This window comes from Salmo trutta, unplaced genomic scaffold (assembly GCF_901001165.1).
Source record: "Salmo trutta unplaced genomic scaffold, fSalTru1.1, whole genome shotgun sequence".
NCBI classification, from domain to species: domain Eukaryota; kingdom Metazoa; phylum Chordata; class Actinopteri; order Salmoniformes; family Salmonidae; genus Salmo; species Salmo trutta.
In genome coordinates this window covers 551348-568490 of record NW_021822565.1, presented here as the reverse complement: position 1 = coordinate 568490, position 17143 = coordinate 551348, and the positions used below count along the sequence as shown (strand labels likewise).

Below are 17143 nucleotides of genomic sequence, written 5' to 3'. Positions count from 1 at the left end.
CAGAGATGAGGGATGGAGAGGGGGGTCCATCAGAGATGAGGGATGGAGAGGGGGGTCCACTACAGAGGAGTCCATCAGAGAGGAGTCCATCAGAGATGAGGGATGGAGAGGGGGGTCCACCACAGAGGAGTCCATCAGAGAGGAGTCCACCAGAGATGAGGGATGGAGAGGGGGGTCCACTACAGAGGAGTCCACCAGAGATGAGGGATGGAGAGGGGGGTCCACTACAGAGGAGTCCATCAGAGATGAGGGATGGAGAGGGGGGTCCACTACAGATGAGTCCATCAGAGATGAGGGATGGAGAGGGGGGGTCCATCAGAGATGAGGGATGGAGAGGGGGGTCCACCACAGAGGAGTCCATCAGAGAGGGGTCCATCAGAGATGAGGGATGGAGAGGGGGGTCCACTACAGAGGAGTCCATCAGAGATGAGGGATGGAGAGGGGGGTCCATCAGAGATGAGGGATGGAGAGGGGGGTCCACTACAGAGGGGTCCATCAGAGATGAGGGATGGAGAGGGGGGTCCACTACAGAGGAGTCCATCAAAGATAAGGGATGGAGAGGGGGGTCCACCACAGAGGGGTCCATCAGAGATGAGGGATGGAGAGGGGGGTCCACTACAGAGGGGTCCATCACAGATGAGTGATGGAGGGGGGGGGGTCCATCAGAGATGAGGGATGGAGGGGGGGGTCCATCAGAGATGAGGGATGGAGAGGGGGGTCCACTAGGATCAGCAGGCCGAGGACTGTGGGAGGGGCATGGCACGTTCCTTCTTCCTCACTCCGTTCATGTGTGCGTAGGGCGGTGAGTTGTTGAAGGCTGGTCGCAGCAGGACCTGGGCGACCGCCTCGGGGCCGTTGGACGCCACCTGTCCTGAGGCCCCTGAGCTCTGTGCCGAGGAGGGGCCAGGGGCCACTGGGGAGCAGCAGGCCTGGCTGGTGGCCCCGAGGGCTGGGGAGCAAGGGGACAAGGGAGCCTGGGGCTGAACCTGCCCAGAGGACGGGGCTGAAGGCAGGGTGGAGCCCAGCGTTAACGGACCGGCGGGGGCCGTGGAGGCTGGTGTCTGTTGGGAGTGGGGAGGAGGGGGCTGGTTGGGGAGGGCGGACCCGGAGGCGGTGGGGGAACAGGGGATGGGGGGACGTGAAGAGGCAGCGGGGCCTAAAGGAACATTGTTCAGGTTTTCTACCTCCATGTCTGACTCCTCTGTGTCTGGAAGCTTGTTCTCTTCGCTGTAAAAGAAACTCATCTCTCTGAACGGTGGCTCCAGCTCCTCTTTGATGCTGTTAATGATCTCCAGAAACGACGGACGCATCTTAGGGTTGTACTGCCAACACATCCGCATCAACTCAAACCTGGTAGGAGAGAAAGAGAGACAGAGAGACAGAGAGAGAGAGAGAGAGAGAGAGAGAGAAAAAAAAGAAAAAAAAGAAAGAGTTACATTGAGAAGTCATGCAGAAGAACAGCTCCTGACTTGTTATAACTTTTTGGTTGTTAAGAGCGAGATTGACACGACTAAATTAGCAAAAAATGTATAGGTAATCTAATTGTACAACTGAAGATCAAAACAGGAGGAAAAGATTGACAGAGAGTGAGTAAAAAGACCAATCTTCATCGTGGTAGCTAGCCAAATTCAAATCTGTCAGCTAGCTCACCGTCTAGCTCTAACCGTTTACTGGTGGTAACCATAGCAACATGGCCACTGAGGCAGCGCTAGCATCGACACCAACGGCAGAGACTGAGAGACTTTCTCCGTTGTTTTTTGAATACCCGGCAGAAATCAAATCAGAGAAGGGAAGAATCAACTTTAAACACAGAATTCTGAGGGAGAACCCAGAAACTTTGTTTGCCGACTGCTCACAAAACGGGACTGTTACAAACCTGCTATTTTACACAGACCACACTACTGCCTGGCATACAGCTGTAACTAGCCATTTCAGCTACACCACGAAGAAAGGCATCTGCAAGGGAAGACAAATCCACATTTTTGAGGACAGCGATAAGGACCAGGAAAACAGGTTTCTGACGGTAAACATGTATCAGAACGGCACTATCATGGTCCAGGGCAGTGAGGCTGCACTCAGCTCTGTTGTGCAGGACTTCCCCACCCTAATGAAGATAGCAGAAAGTAAAAAAGACAAGGACAGCACCCCGACCTCTCCCCTCACCTCAGGCACCCCAACAGCAGGACTATCCTCCCCCCTGCCTGCCTACAACCACCAGAGCCAAGACCACACTACCATCAGCCTGTTGAGAGACAGGCTGGCTCTGTTAGAGGTATGGGTTACTGAGCTGAAGGAGCAGCCCCCCAGCTACACCACCTCCAGCCCAGACACAGAGCTTCTACAGGACCAGATCAACCAGTGCAGGACCCAGCTGAAGAACTCTGTCCAGGAGCTGAGAGAGAGCCTTACCACAGCGCTTGAGGAGGTAAAGGCCACCATGAGGAGAGAGCTAGTGCAGGTAAAGGAGGAGATGGCAAAGGAGTTGTCTGTCATCAAGAGGGTGCTACAGCAGAGAGAACAGACTGTAGAGACTCCCAGAGAGAAGCTGCAGCCCCTCACCACCCCTAACAACCCCACCTTTACCCACAATCCCCCCCCATACCGACAACACTTTACCCACACCCCCAGTCAACAAAGAGGCCCACATAGAGACACCTACTACAGAGAGAAGCTCTCTGGCCCCCCCTGACACACCCCCACACACCCCTCCATGTACACAGGCCCTGTCTACTCCAGCCCCAGACCGAAAACGCACCAATCTGGTAAAACCCACTGAGGTGGCCATCCTCATTGACTCAAATGGGAAATTCATTCAAGAAGATAAACTCTTCCCCCAACACAAGGTGCGCAAAATATGGTGCCCAAAAACACAAGATGCACTCCACATCCTGTCCCAGCCTGACTTTGGCACACCAGGCCACATTATTATTCACACCGGCACCAACAACCTGCGAGAGGAGCAGGAGAGAGTAGGCAGCCTGGTCAACAGAGTAGCAGAGAGGGCCTCTGAGTGGTTCCCCAACTCCCACATCACCATCTCCACTCTGCTGCCCCGCAAAGACTTTCATCCCCGTACCATCCAGAAAGTCAACGCTGACATCACCAGAGGGTGTGGCCTACTCCCGAACATACACATTGCTCACCACCCAACAATCACCCCAGAGCATCTACACGACCACTCCCACCTGAGGAAGCAGACAGTAGGGATGTTTGCCAAGTCCCTAAAGGACGTAGCACTTGGTAGACAAACACCCCATGCTGTACTGGACAGAGGAGCACCCAGAGACCCCTACCAGACCACTGCACCACCAAGGAGCCCCAGGCCCCTTCAACGCCACACCAGACCCAGTGCACCCCACAGGCCCCACCCACCCCCAGAGCATCACCACTTCCATCGGCTTAGCCAGACCAGACCGGGCCCAGCCTATTATCCCGCACCAGACCACCACCCCTACCAGACCAGAGAGGAAGTCCCACAGCCCAGACCTGGCCCCCCTCCACCTCACAGGGCCCAACAGCAGGACCAGCGCAGCTACGCGGAGGTCGTCAGAGGACAGGAGAACCCTGTAGGATTAAGTGAGATTAAACAGCTCCTCCAATACATCTGCACTAAACTGCACTAAACACACACGGACGCATACACACACACACACACACCACACACACACACACACACACACACACCTATTGTACTAGAATTTACTTGTTCAATGAATAGGAATATTTAACAGAATAACAGAATAAATGTTAGCTGATATCCTGTTTATCTCGCTCTTAACAACTTATTAGTTAATCGTTACTGTATTTCTGACTGCTACTCTTTCTTTTTGCAACATGAAATCACTATCAGTTAGCATGTGGAACATTCAGGGTCTAAACTCATCAACCTTTGGTCTGAAGAGTTTAGCACTGGAGTTCAACAAAAATCTGAAAGATGTTGACGTCATCATTCGGCAGGAGACATGGTGTAAGGCTGACGTTGTCACTCACTGTCCCACAGGCTACAGAGAGGTCATTGTGCCATCACAGAAACACAGCTCTGTCAATAGAGGCAGAGACTCTGGAGGATTGATCATTTGGTACAAATCCGAACTACAAAATCTAATTGATCCCCTCAAAATTGGCAAATACCACATTTGGTTAAAACTAAAAAAAGAACTTGTACTGACAGAAAAAGATGTGTTCCTTTGCGCAATATATATCCCCCCCTCAGAATCCCCATATTACTCAGAGGAGATCTTCCCCACCCTCGAGGAAGAGACGTGCCATTTCCAGGCCCAGGGAAATGTGCTCATCTGTGGGGACACAAATGCGCGCACAGGAACACTACCTGATCTAACGAGCACACGAGGGGACAGCTTTATTACAGGCCATAGTGTTTCTAACTATCTTAATCTCCCCCATAGAAACAACAGTGACAGCACCGTCAACAAAAACGGAAGGGATCTTTTGCAGCTCTGTAGAAGCCTGGGTCTGTACTTTGTCAATGGTAGGTTACGGGGGGACTCTTTGGGGAGATTTACCTACTGCTCACCTCTTGGCCACAGTACAGTAGACTATATGATCACAGACATGGACCCTTTCTCTCTCAGCTCATTCACTGTCAAGCCACTAACACCTCTGTCTGATCACAGCCAAATTACGTTGTTCCTCAAAAGAACAGACCTGGAAACAACCACACATTCACAGCCCAGTAAGCTGTACAACATCAGAAATTCATACAGATGGGCCCAAAACAGCACAGAAGAATACCAGAAAGCAACCTGGAACCAAAATATCCAAACACTCTTAGATAACTTTCTGGATACCACATTCACTCACAGTAAAGAAGGCATCAATCTAGCAGTACGAAACATCAACTATATATTCAGGCAAACGGCAAAAGAAGCACAATTGAAATTGATAAAAAACAAAACTAAAAAAATCACAGATGACAACTGGTTTGATGCAGATTGTAAAATTATAAGGAAAAAACTTAGAACACTATCCAACCAAAAGCACAGAGACCCAAATAATGGTGAATTACGCCTTCATTACTGTGAGACTTTAAAACTCTATAAACGTACACTCAGAACCAAAAAAGCACAGTACAACAGCAAGCAGCTGACACTAATTGAGGAGTCCATAAACACAAACAACTTTTGGCAAAATTGGAAAAAACTAAAAAAATCTAAACAAGAGGAATTAGCAATACAAAATGGTGACATATGGACAACCCATTTCAAAACACTCTACAACACCGTTCAAATTGACACAAACGCAGAACAACGCCAAATCCATGAGAAGTTGAATGGATTAGAAAAAGCTATAAAGGACAATCAAAACCCATTGGACTCCCCAATTACTGACCAGGAGCTCTATAAGAAACTTCAGGCTCTCAAATTTAAAAAAGCCTGCGGACCTGATGGCATCCTAAATGAAATGCTTAAACTCACTAGTGCAAAATTTCAATTGGCTATATTAAAACTGTTTAATTTGATCCTGAGTGTAGGTTATTTCCCTGACATCTGGAATCAAGGACTCATAACCCCAATCTTTAAGAATGGAGACAAATTTGACCCTAACAATTACAGAGGCATTTGTGTGAACAGTAACCTGGGGAAGGTTTTCTGTAGTATCATCAATGTAAGAGTTCTAAACTTCCTTAATAAGCACAATGTCTTGAGTAATAGCCAAATTGGATTTATACCAAAACATCGCACAACTGATCATATTTACACCTTACACACCCTGATAGATAAACATGTCCACCAAAATAATACCAAAATATACACTTGCTTTATCGACTTCCAAAAAGCATTTGATTCTATTTGGCATACAGGACTGTTCTACAAAGTTATTGAAAGTGGTGTAGGGGGTAAAACATATGACATAATTAAATCAATGTATACTGGCAATACGTGCAGCATTAAAATTGGTAAGAAAAGGACAGAATTCTTTAACCAGGGGCGGGGCCTTCGTCAGGGTTGCAATCTGAGCCCTGCACTCTTCAATATTTACATTAACGAATTGGCCACTATTCTAGAAAAATCCTCAGCCCCTGGTGTTAGTCTCCACAATTCAGAAGTTAAATGCCTACTCTTCGCAGATGACCTATGCCTGCTGTCACCCACAGCACCTGGCCTACAGCAGAGCCTGGACCTGCTAGAGCAGTACTGCCAGACCTGGGCCCTGGCAGTAAACCCCAAAAAGACTAAAATAATGATTTTCCAGAGAAGATCCAGATCTCAGGGAATTAGACCAAAGTTCTCAATTGGTACAAAATATATAGAGTACTGTACACACTACAATTACTTAGGTTTAAAAATAAGCTCAACTGGACACCTTAATGAGGCAGTGAATGAACTGAGAGAGAAAGCACGCAGGGCATTCTACGCCATTAAAAAGCAAATTCAAATTGAAATACCTATTAAAATTTGGCTAAAACTAATTGAATATGTCATTGAACCAATTGCACTTTATGGCAGCGAGGTGTGGGGTCCACTTGCAAAACAAGATTTCATCAAATGGGACAAACACCCCATTGAAACCCTACATGCAGAGTTCTGTAAGATTCTCCTACGTGTCCAGAGGAAAACTACAAACAATGCATGCAGGGCAGAATTAGGCCAATATCCACTAATAATAAAAACTCAAAAAAGAGCAATTAAGTTTTGGAAACATCTAAAATACAGTGACCCCCTCTCATATCATTACCAAGCCCTGCAATGCCAAGAGCTGAGCAAAGAAAAGAGTCCCCTCATCCAGCTGGTCCTGGGGCTGAGTTCACAAACCTGTTCTACTAACACACTGAAGCCTCAGGACCAGAACATCCAATCAATCAGAATAAACCAAATTACAACACAGTCAAAACAAAACTACATTGCTTATTGGGAAACACAAGCACAAACACAAAGCAAAATGCAGTGCTATCTGGCCCTAAATCGACAGTACACTATGGCTAAATATTTGACCATGGTTACTGATCAAAATCTTAGAAAAACCTTGACAAAGTACAGGCTCAGTGAGCACAGCCTTGCCATTGAGAAGGGTAGACACAGGAAAACCTGGCTCCCTGTAGAGGAAAGGCTGTGCAACCACTGCACAACAGCAGAACCTGAGACGGAGCTGCATTTCCTGACAAAATGTCAAAAATATAAAACAATTAGAGAGTGTCATTTCCCCAAATTTGAAATCCTTATTCAAGGTTTTAAAGACCTCTCTGATGAGGATAGGCTACCCATCCTGTTGGGGGAGGACGCAGAGAGCTGTGGGTTGGCAGCGCACTACATTGCTGCCTGCCATAAGTTGAGGGACAGTGTCTGACAGACCAATAAACCTGCACATGTCCTCAACTGTATGATTATTGTTATTGTTGAATGTATGGTTATATTGACCGTTGGTTATTGTTGTTACTGTTGTCCCGTTGACAATTTTTGATTCTCATTTTTATTTATTTTTTATATTGTAAATATCCAAAGTAAGCTTTGGCAATATGTACATTGTTACGTCATGCCAATAAAGCGAATTGAATTGAATTGAATTGAGAGCGAGAGAGAGAGAGAGCGAGCATGGGATGTCTTACGATAAGCATGACTGGTATTCCCACCAATGAACAGGCTAGGATAAGTATGACTGGTATTCCCACCAATGAACAGGCTGAAAAGCATTATTTCGCTAAAGGATTTTTCTTCTCCCGGCACCAATTATATTTACCGGCTTTTCCATTTTTGGGGGGCAAAAATGCAGATATACCGGGCGAACAGAAAACCAGGTGTGTGTGTGTAACCCACAGCATGTCAGGGCAGGTGTGTGTGTGTGTGTGTGTGTGTGTGTGTGTGTGTGTGTGTGTGTGTGTGTGTAACCCACAGCATGTCTGGGCAGTTGTCTGGTTTGTCTAGCAGTCCTCCGTCCATAACGAAGCGCAGCACCTGCTCATTGGACATCCCCTGGTAGGGCTGCTCTGCTAGCGTGGCGATCTCCCATAACACCACCCCAAAAGACCTGCAGACAGAGGAGACGGGGTTACACACCCTGGGGGTTATACACCCTGGGGTTATAACACCACCCCAAAAGACCTGCAGAGAGAGGAGACGGGGTTATAACACCACCCCAAAAGACTTGCAGAGAGAGAGGAGACGGGGTTATAACACCACCCCAAAAGACCTGCAGAGAGAGGAGACGGGGTTATACACCACCCCAAAAGACCTGCAGAGAGAGGAGAGACGGGGTTATAACACCACCCCAAAAGACCTGCAGAGAGAGGAGAGACGGGGTTATAACACCACCCCAAAAGACCTGCAGAGAGAGGAGAGACGGGGTTATAACACCACCCCAAAAGACCTGCAGAGAGAGGAGAGACGGGGTTATAACACCACCCCAAAAGACCTGCAGAGAGAGGAGAGACGGGGTTATACACCCTGCACACCCTGACTAGAGGTCGACCAATTATGATTTTTCAACACCGATACCAATTATTGGAGGACCAAAAAAGCCGATACCGATTAATCGGCCGATTTAATATAAAAAATATATATATATATTTTTTATTTGTAATAATGACAATTACAACAATACTGAATGAACACTTATTTTAACTTAATATAATACATCAATAAAATCAATTTAGCCCCAAATAAATAATGTTCAATTTGGTTTAAATAATGCAAAGTGTTGGAGAAGAAAGTAAAAGTACAATATGTGCCATGTAAAAAAGCTAACGTTTAAGTTCCTTGCTCAGAACATGAGAACATATGAAAGCTGGTGGTTCCTTTTAACATGAGTCTTCAATATTCCCAGGTAAGAAGTTTTAGGTTGTAGTTATTATAGGAATTATAGGACTATTTCTCTCTATACGATTTGTATTTCATATACCTTTGACTATTGGATGTTCTTATAGGCACTTTAGTATTGCCAGTGTAACAGTATAGCTTCCGTCCCTCTCCTCGCTCCTACCTGGGCTCGAACCAGGAACACATCAACAACAGCCACCCTCGAAGCAGCGTTACCCATGCAGAGCAAGGGGAACAACTACTGGAAGTCTCAGAGCGAGTGACGTTTGAAACGCTATTAGCGCGCACCCGGCTAACTAGCTAGCCATTTCACATCGGTTACACCAGCCTAATCTTGGGAGTTGATAGGCTTGAAGTCATAAACAGCGCAATGCATTGCGAAGGGCTGCTGGCAAAACGCACAAAACTGCTGTTTTGAATCAATGCTTACGAGCCTGCTGCTGCCTACCACCGCTCCGTCAGACTACTCTAGCAAATCATAGACTTAATTTTAATATAATAAACACAGAAATACGAGCCTTAGGTCATTAATATGGTCAAATCCGGAAACGATCATCTCGAAAACAAAACGTTTTTCCTTTCAGTGAAATAGGGAACCGTTCCGTATTTTATCTAACGGGTGGCATCCTTAAGTCTAAATATTCCTGTTACATTGCACAACCTTCAATGTTATGTCATAATTACGTACAATTCTGGCAAATTAGTTCGCAACGAGCCAGGCGGCCCAAACTGTTGCATATACCCTGACTCTGCTTGCAATGAACGCTAGAGATGTGACACAATTTCATGTTAGCAGGCAATATTAACTGAATATGCAGGTTAAAAATATATACTTGTTTATTGATTTTAAAGAAAGGCATTGATGTTTATGGTTAGGTACATTGGTGCAACGACAGTGCTTTTTTCGCAAATGCGCTTGTTAAATCAACACCCGTTTGTCGAAGTAGGCTGTGATCCGATGATAAATTAACAGGCACTGCGTCGATTATATGCAACGCAGGACACGTTAGATAAACTAGTAATATCATCAACCATATGTAGTTAACTAGTGATTATGTTAAGATCGATAGTTTTTTATAAGTTAAGTTTAATGCTAGCTAGCAACTTACCTTGGCTTCTTGCTGCTCTCACGTAACAGGTAGTCAGCCTGCCATGCAGGCTCCTCGTGGAGTGCAATGTAAGGCAGGTGGTTAGAGCGTTGGACTAGTGTTAAAGGAATTCCTGCTTGAGTGTAATGATTTAAATAACTCTACCCTGAATTTAGGGATATGGTCTATATAGCCTGTAGAATAAGTAACTAAAGGGTTGAGCATAAGTCTCATGAGATTGACTAGGATAGGAGAGGAATGGAGGTCTGTGTGTTTAAATAAACATCAAGAACTGTTAAACTGTGGTTGACCTGACCTAGCTTGAACCCTCCAGGTTTCCCTGATCTCAGAGTACTAAAATACTGTCGGCTGGGTAAGAATTTACGGTGTTGAGAGTTCTGGGGAAGAACAATTGACTCTCCTTAGTGTTAGTGTGTTAATGTGTTAGTGTGTAATGTGTTAGTGTGTTAGTGTGTTAGTGTGTTAGTGTGTAACGTGTAATGTGTAATGTGTAGTGTGTTAGTGTGTAGTGTGTTAGTGTGTAGTGTGTGTTAATGTGTTAATGTGTTAGTGTGTAATGTGTTAGTGTGGTAGTGTGTAACGTGTAACGTGTTAGTGTTAGTGTGGTAGTGTGGTAGTGTGGTAGTGTGTTAGTGTGTTAGTGTGTTAGTGTGTTAGTGTGTTAGTGTGTTAGTGTGTTAGTGTGTAGTGTGTAGTGTGTAGTGTGTTAGTGTGTTAGTGTGTAGTGTGTAGTGTGTAGTGTGTTAGTGTGTTAGTGTGTAGTGTGTAAATGAGAAGCCTGGTGTATAATAGATGTTTTGAGTATGAACTGCAAAGCGCTCTCCTGAATAAACAATTCTCGATTCTTGTAAGCTGGTCCTCTGTCTGTTTTTAAACCAGAATCGTACACATTATGGATGGCAGACTGAGTATTAATTGAAGTTAACATTGAGAACATAATTCTCTTAACAACTAGTAACCGGCAGGTTGCAAAAACGAATCCCCGAATCCCCCCTGAACAAGGCAGTTAACCCCGTTCCTGGGCCGTCATTGAAAATAAGTGTGTTCTTAACTGACTTGCCTAGATAAATAAAGGTCTAAAAAAAAATAAAAAAAAATAAAATAAATCGGCGGCCCAAAATACCGATTGTTATGAAAATTCGAAATCGGCCCTAATTAATCGGCCATTCCGATTAATCGGTCGACCTTTAACCCTGACCCTACACACCCTGGGGTTATACACCCTGACCCTTAGTAGTGTACACTCTGTGTGCTGTCATTTGGCTTAGTAGTGGACACTCTGTGTGCTGTCATTTGGTTTAGTAGTGTACACTGTGAAAAGGACTGAGCAGAAAAAGCAGTTTGAGTCTAATATAAACGGTAGTGAGGCCTCCTGGCCAGATCTGATATAAACGGTAGTGAGGCCTCCTGGCCAGATCTGATTTAAACGGTAGTGAGGCCTCCTGGCCAGATCTGATTTAAACGGTAGTGAGGCCTCCTGGCCAGATCTGATTTAAACGGTAGTGAGGCCTCCTGGCCAGATCTGATTTAAACGGTAGTGAGGCCTCCTGGCCAGATCTGATTTAAACGGTAGTGAGGCCTCCTGGCCAGATCTGATTTAAACGATAGTGAGGCCTCCTGGCCAGATCTGATTTAAACGATAGTGAGGCCTCCTGGCCAGATCTGATATAAACGATAGTGAGGCCTCCTGGCCAGATCTGATTTAAACGGTAGTGAGGCCTCCTGGCCAGATCTGATTTAAACGGTAGTGAGGCCTCCTGGCCAGATCTGATTTAAACGGTAGTGAGGCCTCCTGGCCAGATCTGATTTAAACGGTAGTGAGGCCTCCTGGCCAGATCTGATTTAAACGGTAGTGAGGCCTCCTGGCCAGATCTGATTTAAACGGTAGTGAGGCCTCCTGGCCAGATCTGATTTAAACGGTAGTGAGGCCTCCTGGCCAGATCTGATTTAAACGGTAGTGAGGCCTCCTGGCCAGATCTGATTTAAACGATAGTGAGGCCTCCTGGCCAGATCTGATATAAACGGTAGTGAGGCCTCCTGGCCAGATCTGATTTAAACGGTAGTGAGGCCTCCTGGCCAGATCTGATTTAAACGGTAGTGAGGCCTCCTGGCCAGATCTGATTTAAACGGTAGTGAGGCCTCCTGGCCAGATCTGATATAAACGGTAGTGAGGCCTCCTGGCCAGATCTGATATAAACGGTAGTGAGGCCTCCTGGCCAGATCTGATATAAACGGTAGTGAGGCCTCCTGGCCAGATCTGATATAAACGGTAGTGAGGCCTCCTGGCCAGATCTGATATAAACGGTAGTGAGGCCTCCTGGCCAGATCTGATTTAAACAGACAGACGCTGGAACTGGACTTGTGTTCCACTCCGTCTCAAAACATCACCAGGTTAAATGGCTTCCCAACGGGGGACAAATGGAGAGAGGGGTTCAGGCTCTTCTACAAGCTTGACTCCCTTCCTTTTAAAATGTCGTCCCCTCCTGGATGTGAACTGCTCCGTCCTCATGGAAATGAGAGGGTGAATGGGTGAATGGGTGAGAGGGTGAACGGGTGAAGTTACCAGACATCGGAGGTGGTGGTGAACACTCCATCTTTAAGGGACTCGGGGGACATCCATCTGACCGGCAGCAAACCCTTTCCTCCTTTACGGTAGTAGTCTGTCTCGTAGATGTCTCTGGTCATACCAAAATCTACCTCACACACAGGGAAGACAGGGGGAAATGACTTAACATGCATGTATCAATATACTAGGCTAAATTACAAGTTTAATTGAAGTGTAATTCTTTAGGAGGAAGTCTGTCTGTCCGTACCACCTATCTTGACGGTGTAGTCGTCTGCCACCATACAGTTCCTGGCAGCCAGGTCTCTGTGGACAAACTTGTTAGCGTTGAGATAAGACATCCCGTCCGCTATCTCCCCAGCCATCTGAATAATCTTCTTCAGAGGTGGGAGGTTGAGACTGTAGGACTGGGACGGCTGTAGGGCAGGAGAGAGGAGGAGAGGAGAGGTTAGAGTCCATCTGAATAATCTCCTTCAGAGGAGGGAGGTAAAGACTGTAAACTCACTGGAGAATAAACTGGATAAACTGTTGGAGATTATCCTACCAACAGGACATTAAAAACTGTAATATCGTATCCTGTAATATATGTTTCACCGAGACGTGGCTGAATGACGACACTGATAATATACAGTTGGCTGGGTTTTCCATGCATCAGCAGGACAGAACAGCTTCGTCTGGTAAGACGAGGGGTGGCGTTGTGTGTCTATTTGTCAATTACAGCTGGTGCTTAAAGCTAGTGAGGGAGATATGAGTCTCCAGCTTCAGTGATTTTTGCAATTCGTTCCAGTCATTGGCAGCTGAGAACTGGAAGGAAAGGCGGCCAAAGGAGGAATTGGCTTTGGGGGTGACCAGTGAGATATACCTGCTGAAGCGCGTGCTACGAGTGGGTGCTGCTATGGTGACCAGTGAGCTGAGATAAGGCGGGGCTTTACCTAGCATAGACTTGTAGATAACCTGGAGCCAGTGAGTTTGGCGACGAATATAAAGTGAGGGCCAGCCAACGAGAGCGTACAGGTCGCAGTGGTGGGTAGTATATGGGGCTTTGGTGACAAAACGGATGGCACTGTGATAGACTGCATCCAATTTGCTGAGTAGAGTGTTGGAGGCTATTTTGTAAATGACATCGCCGAAGTCAAGGATCTGTAGGATAGTTCGTTTTACAAGGGTATGTTTGGCAGCATGAGTGAAGGATGCTTTGTTGTGAAATAGGAAGCGGATTATAGATTTAATTTTGGATTAGAGATGCTTAATGTGAGTCTGGAAGGAGAGTTTACAGTCTAACCAGACACCTAGGTATTTGTAGTTGTCCACATATTTGAAGTCAGAACCGTCCAGAGTAGTGATGTTGGACGGGCAGGCAGGTGCGGGCAGCAATCGGTTGAAGAGCATGCATGTAGTTTTACTTGTATTTAAGAGCAGTTGGAGGCCACGGAAGGAGAGTTGTATGGCATTGAAGCTTGTCTGGAGGTTAGTTAACACAGTGTCCAAAGAAGGGCCAGATGTATACAGAAGTATACAACAGTACATCATGATAAACTGTTGACCACACTTTCTACCAAGAGAGCCGTCTATTTACCACCACAAACCGATGCTGGCACTAAGACCGCACTCAACAAGCTGAATAAGGACATAAGCAAACAAGAACATGCTCATCCAGAGGAGGCGCTCCTAGTGGCCGGGGACTTTAATGCAGGCAAACTGAAATCCGTTTGGCCATCACCATTGTGACGTCGGCGGCCCTGTCTACCCCCTCCTTTCGAAACGTTTTGAAACACAATACAATCGTCCCCCTCGAATCTTATTGGCTCTGTTGTTGAAACAGGCCCTGAAGATTTATGTTATACAACGTTTGACATGTTTGAACGAACCTAAATGAGGGAAAAAAGTTCTTTTTCGAAAATGCTGTCCCGCGCCCGACGGAGCAGTTGGATACAGCCTTCAGATGCGCTAACAACAGCAAGCTAATGGAACATAAAGGATGGACTTTTTCGACCGAAAATACATTTGTTGTGGACCTGGGATGCCTGGAAGTGCTTTCTGATGAAGACAACTAAAGGTAAGGGATTATTGACAATAGTATACAAGATTAGATGTGATATGCGATTGTTCCAAGATGGCGCCGAGCTAGGTTTACCAGCTAATTTTCTGAGTATCGCATCCCCTTTTATCGCAAAGTGTGATTACCCAGTAAAGTTATTTTTAAATCTGGTATGACAGGTGCTTTCAAGAGATATTCATCTATAAATCTTAGAATGACAATATTACATTTTAAAAATGTTTTCGAATAGTAATTTAGTAAATTGTAGCACTGTTTCCCGGGATGCATTTGAGGGAAAATAGTTAGTCAACGTCAGGTGCCGATGTAAAATGCTGTTTTTATATATAAATATGAACTTTATTGAACAAAAGAATGCATGCATTGTGTAACATGATGTCCTAGGTGTGTCATCTGATGAAGTTTGTAAAAGGTTAGTGCTGCATTTAGCTGTTTTTTGGTTATTTGTGATGCATGTGGTTGGTCGGAAAATTGCTATGTTGCTACTTTTACCATGTACTCCTCTAACATAATCTAATGTTTTGCTTTTCCTGTAAAACCTTTTTGAAATCGGACGACGTGGGTCGATTCAGGAGAGGTGTATCTATAAAACGATATGAGACAGTCCTATATTTGAAAAAATATATATATTAAATTTCGTTATGCTAATGTCGCTAGGAGTTTTTCGCTGGATGTTGATCCCGCTTACGGGATGAGACGCTCAAGACGTTAACTATTTCTTGAACAGCATTGTTGGTTAAGGGCTTGTAAGTAAGCATTTCAAGTTAAGGTCTACACCGGTTGTATTCGGCGCATGTGACAAATACAATTGTTTTCATTTATAGTGACCTCAGGTGGTAGACGTTAGAATGAGGGGTTAGGTAACTTACGTCTTTAGCTCAAAGTGATCTCAGGTGACTAGGTGGTAGGGGTCAGGATGAGGGATTAGGGGTCAAGATGAGGGGTAGGCAACTTACGTCTTTAGCCCGTAGTGACCTCAGGTGGCTAGGTGGTAGGGAACTTACGCCTTTAGCCCGTAGTGACCTCAGGTGGCTAGGTGGTAGGGGTCAGGATGAGGGATTAGGGGTCAGGATGAGGGGTCAGGATGAGTGGTAGGTAACTTACGTCTTCAGCCCATAGTGACCTCAGGTGACTAGGGGGTAGGGGTTAGGGGTCAGGATGAGGGGTAGGTAACTTACGTCTTTAGCCCATAGTGACCTCAGGTGGCTAGGTGGTAGGGGTCAGGGTTAGGGGTAGGTAACTTACGTCTTTAGCCCGTAGTGACCTCAGGTGACTAGGGGGTAGGGGTCAGGGGTCAGGATGAGGGGTAGGGAACTTACGTCTTCAGCCCATAGTGACCTCAGGTGACTAGGGGGTAGGGGTCAGGGGTCAGGATGAGGGGTAGGGAACTTACGTCTTCAGCCCATAGTGACCTCAGGTGACTAGGGGGTAGGTGGTAGGGGTCAGGGTTAGGGGTAGGTAACTTACGTCTTTAGCCCATAGTGACCTCAGGTGACTAGGGGGTAGGTGGTAGGGGTCAGGATGAGGGGTAGGTAACTTACGTCTTTAGCCCGTAGTGACCTCAGGTGGCTCTTCAGATCTCCTTTAGTCATCAGCTCCATGATAACCAAGGTGGGCTGGCCCTGCGAAACCACACCCAGCAGACGTACCTGCACCAATCACAGCACACAAATGATATCAGTGGTCAGAGCCCACATCCTGAACTGACAAACAGGGGACTACTCATTTGTTCACAGAAACATAAGACAGGACAGGGGGTGTGGAGTTATAGGTCAACATCTAGACAGGACAGGGGGAGCATCAGGTCAACATCTAGACAGGACAGGGGGAGCATCAGGTCAACATCTAGACAGGACAGGGGGGGGATCAGGTCAACATCTAGACAGGACAGGGGGAGCATCAGGTCAACATCTAGACAGGACAGGGGGAGCATCAGGTCAACATCTAGACAGGACAGGGGGAGCATCAGGTCAACATCTAGACAGGACAGGGGGAGCATCAGGTCAACATCTAGACAGGACAGGGGGAGCATCAGGTCAACATCTAGACAGGACAGGGGGAGCATCAGGTCAACATCTAGACAGGACAGGGGGAGCATCAGGTCAACATCTAGACAGGACAGGGGGAGCATCAGGTCAACATCTAGACAGGACAGGGGGAGCATCAGGTCAACATCTAGACAGGACAGGGGGAGCATCAGGTCAACATCTAGACAGGACAGGGGGAGCATCAGGTCAACATCTAGACAGGACAGGGGGAGCATCAGGTCAACATCTAGACAGGACAGGGGGAGCATCAGGTCAACATCTAGACAGGACAGGGGGAGCATCAGGTCAACATCTAGACAGGACAGGGGGAGCATCAGGTCAACATCTAGACAGGACAGGGGGAGCATCAGGTCAAAATCTAGACGTCTAGTGTGTGTGTGTGTGTGTCGTACCACGCTGTGTGTGTGTGTCGTACCACGCTGTGTGTGTGTGTGTGTGTCGTACCACGCTGTGTGTGTGTGTGTGTGTCGTACCACGCTGTGTGTGTGTGTGTGTGTGTGTCGTACCACGCTGTGTGTGTGTGTGTGTGTGTGTGTGTCGTACCACGCTGTGTGTGTGTGTGTGTGTGTGTGTGTGTGTCGTACCACGCTGTGTGT

General features: G+C 46.5%; 1 protein-coding gene across 1 annotated transcript in view; it reads right to left on the bottom strand.

The window, feature by feature from the left end:
• Positions 1–708: 708 nt before the first annotated feature.
• The window catches only part of LOC115182685 (insulin-like growth factor 1 receptor), a 67271-nt gene continuing 50836 nt past the window's right edge, over positions 709–17143 (bottom strand). Inside the window, exons 14-18 of the mRNA XM_029744179.1 lie at positions 16041–16148; positions 12694–12859; positions 12444–12573; positions 7849–7983; positions 709–1350 (exon numbers count right to left, since the gene is read on the bottom strand). Coding sequence (XP_029600039.1) covers positions 729–1350; positions 7849–7983; positions 12444–12573; positions 12694–12859; positions 16041–16148 — 1161 coding nt within the window. The 3' untranslated portion in view covers positions 709–728. The remainder of the gene's footprint in view (positions 1351–7848; positions 7984–12443; positions 12574–12693; positions 12860–16040; positions 16149–17143) is intronic.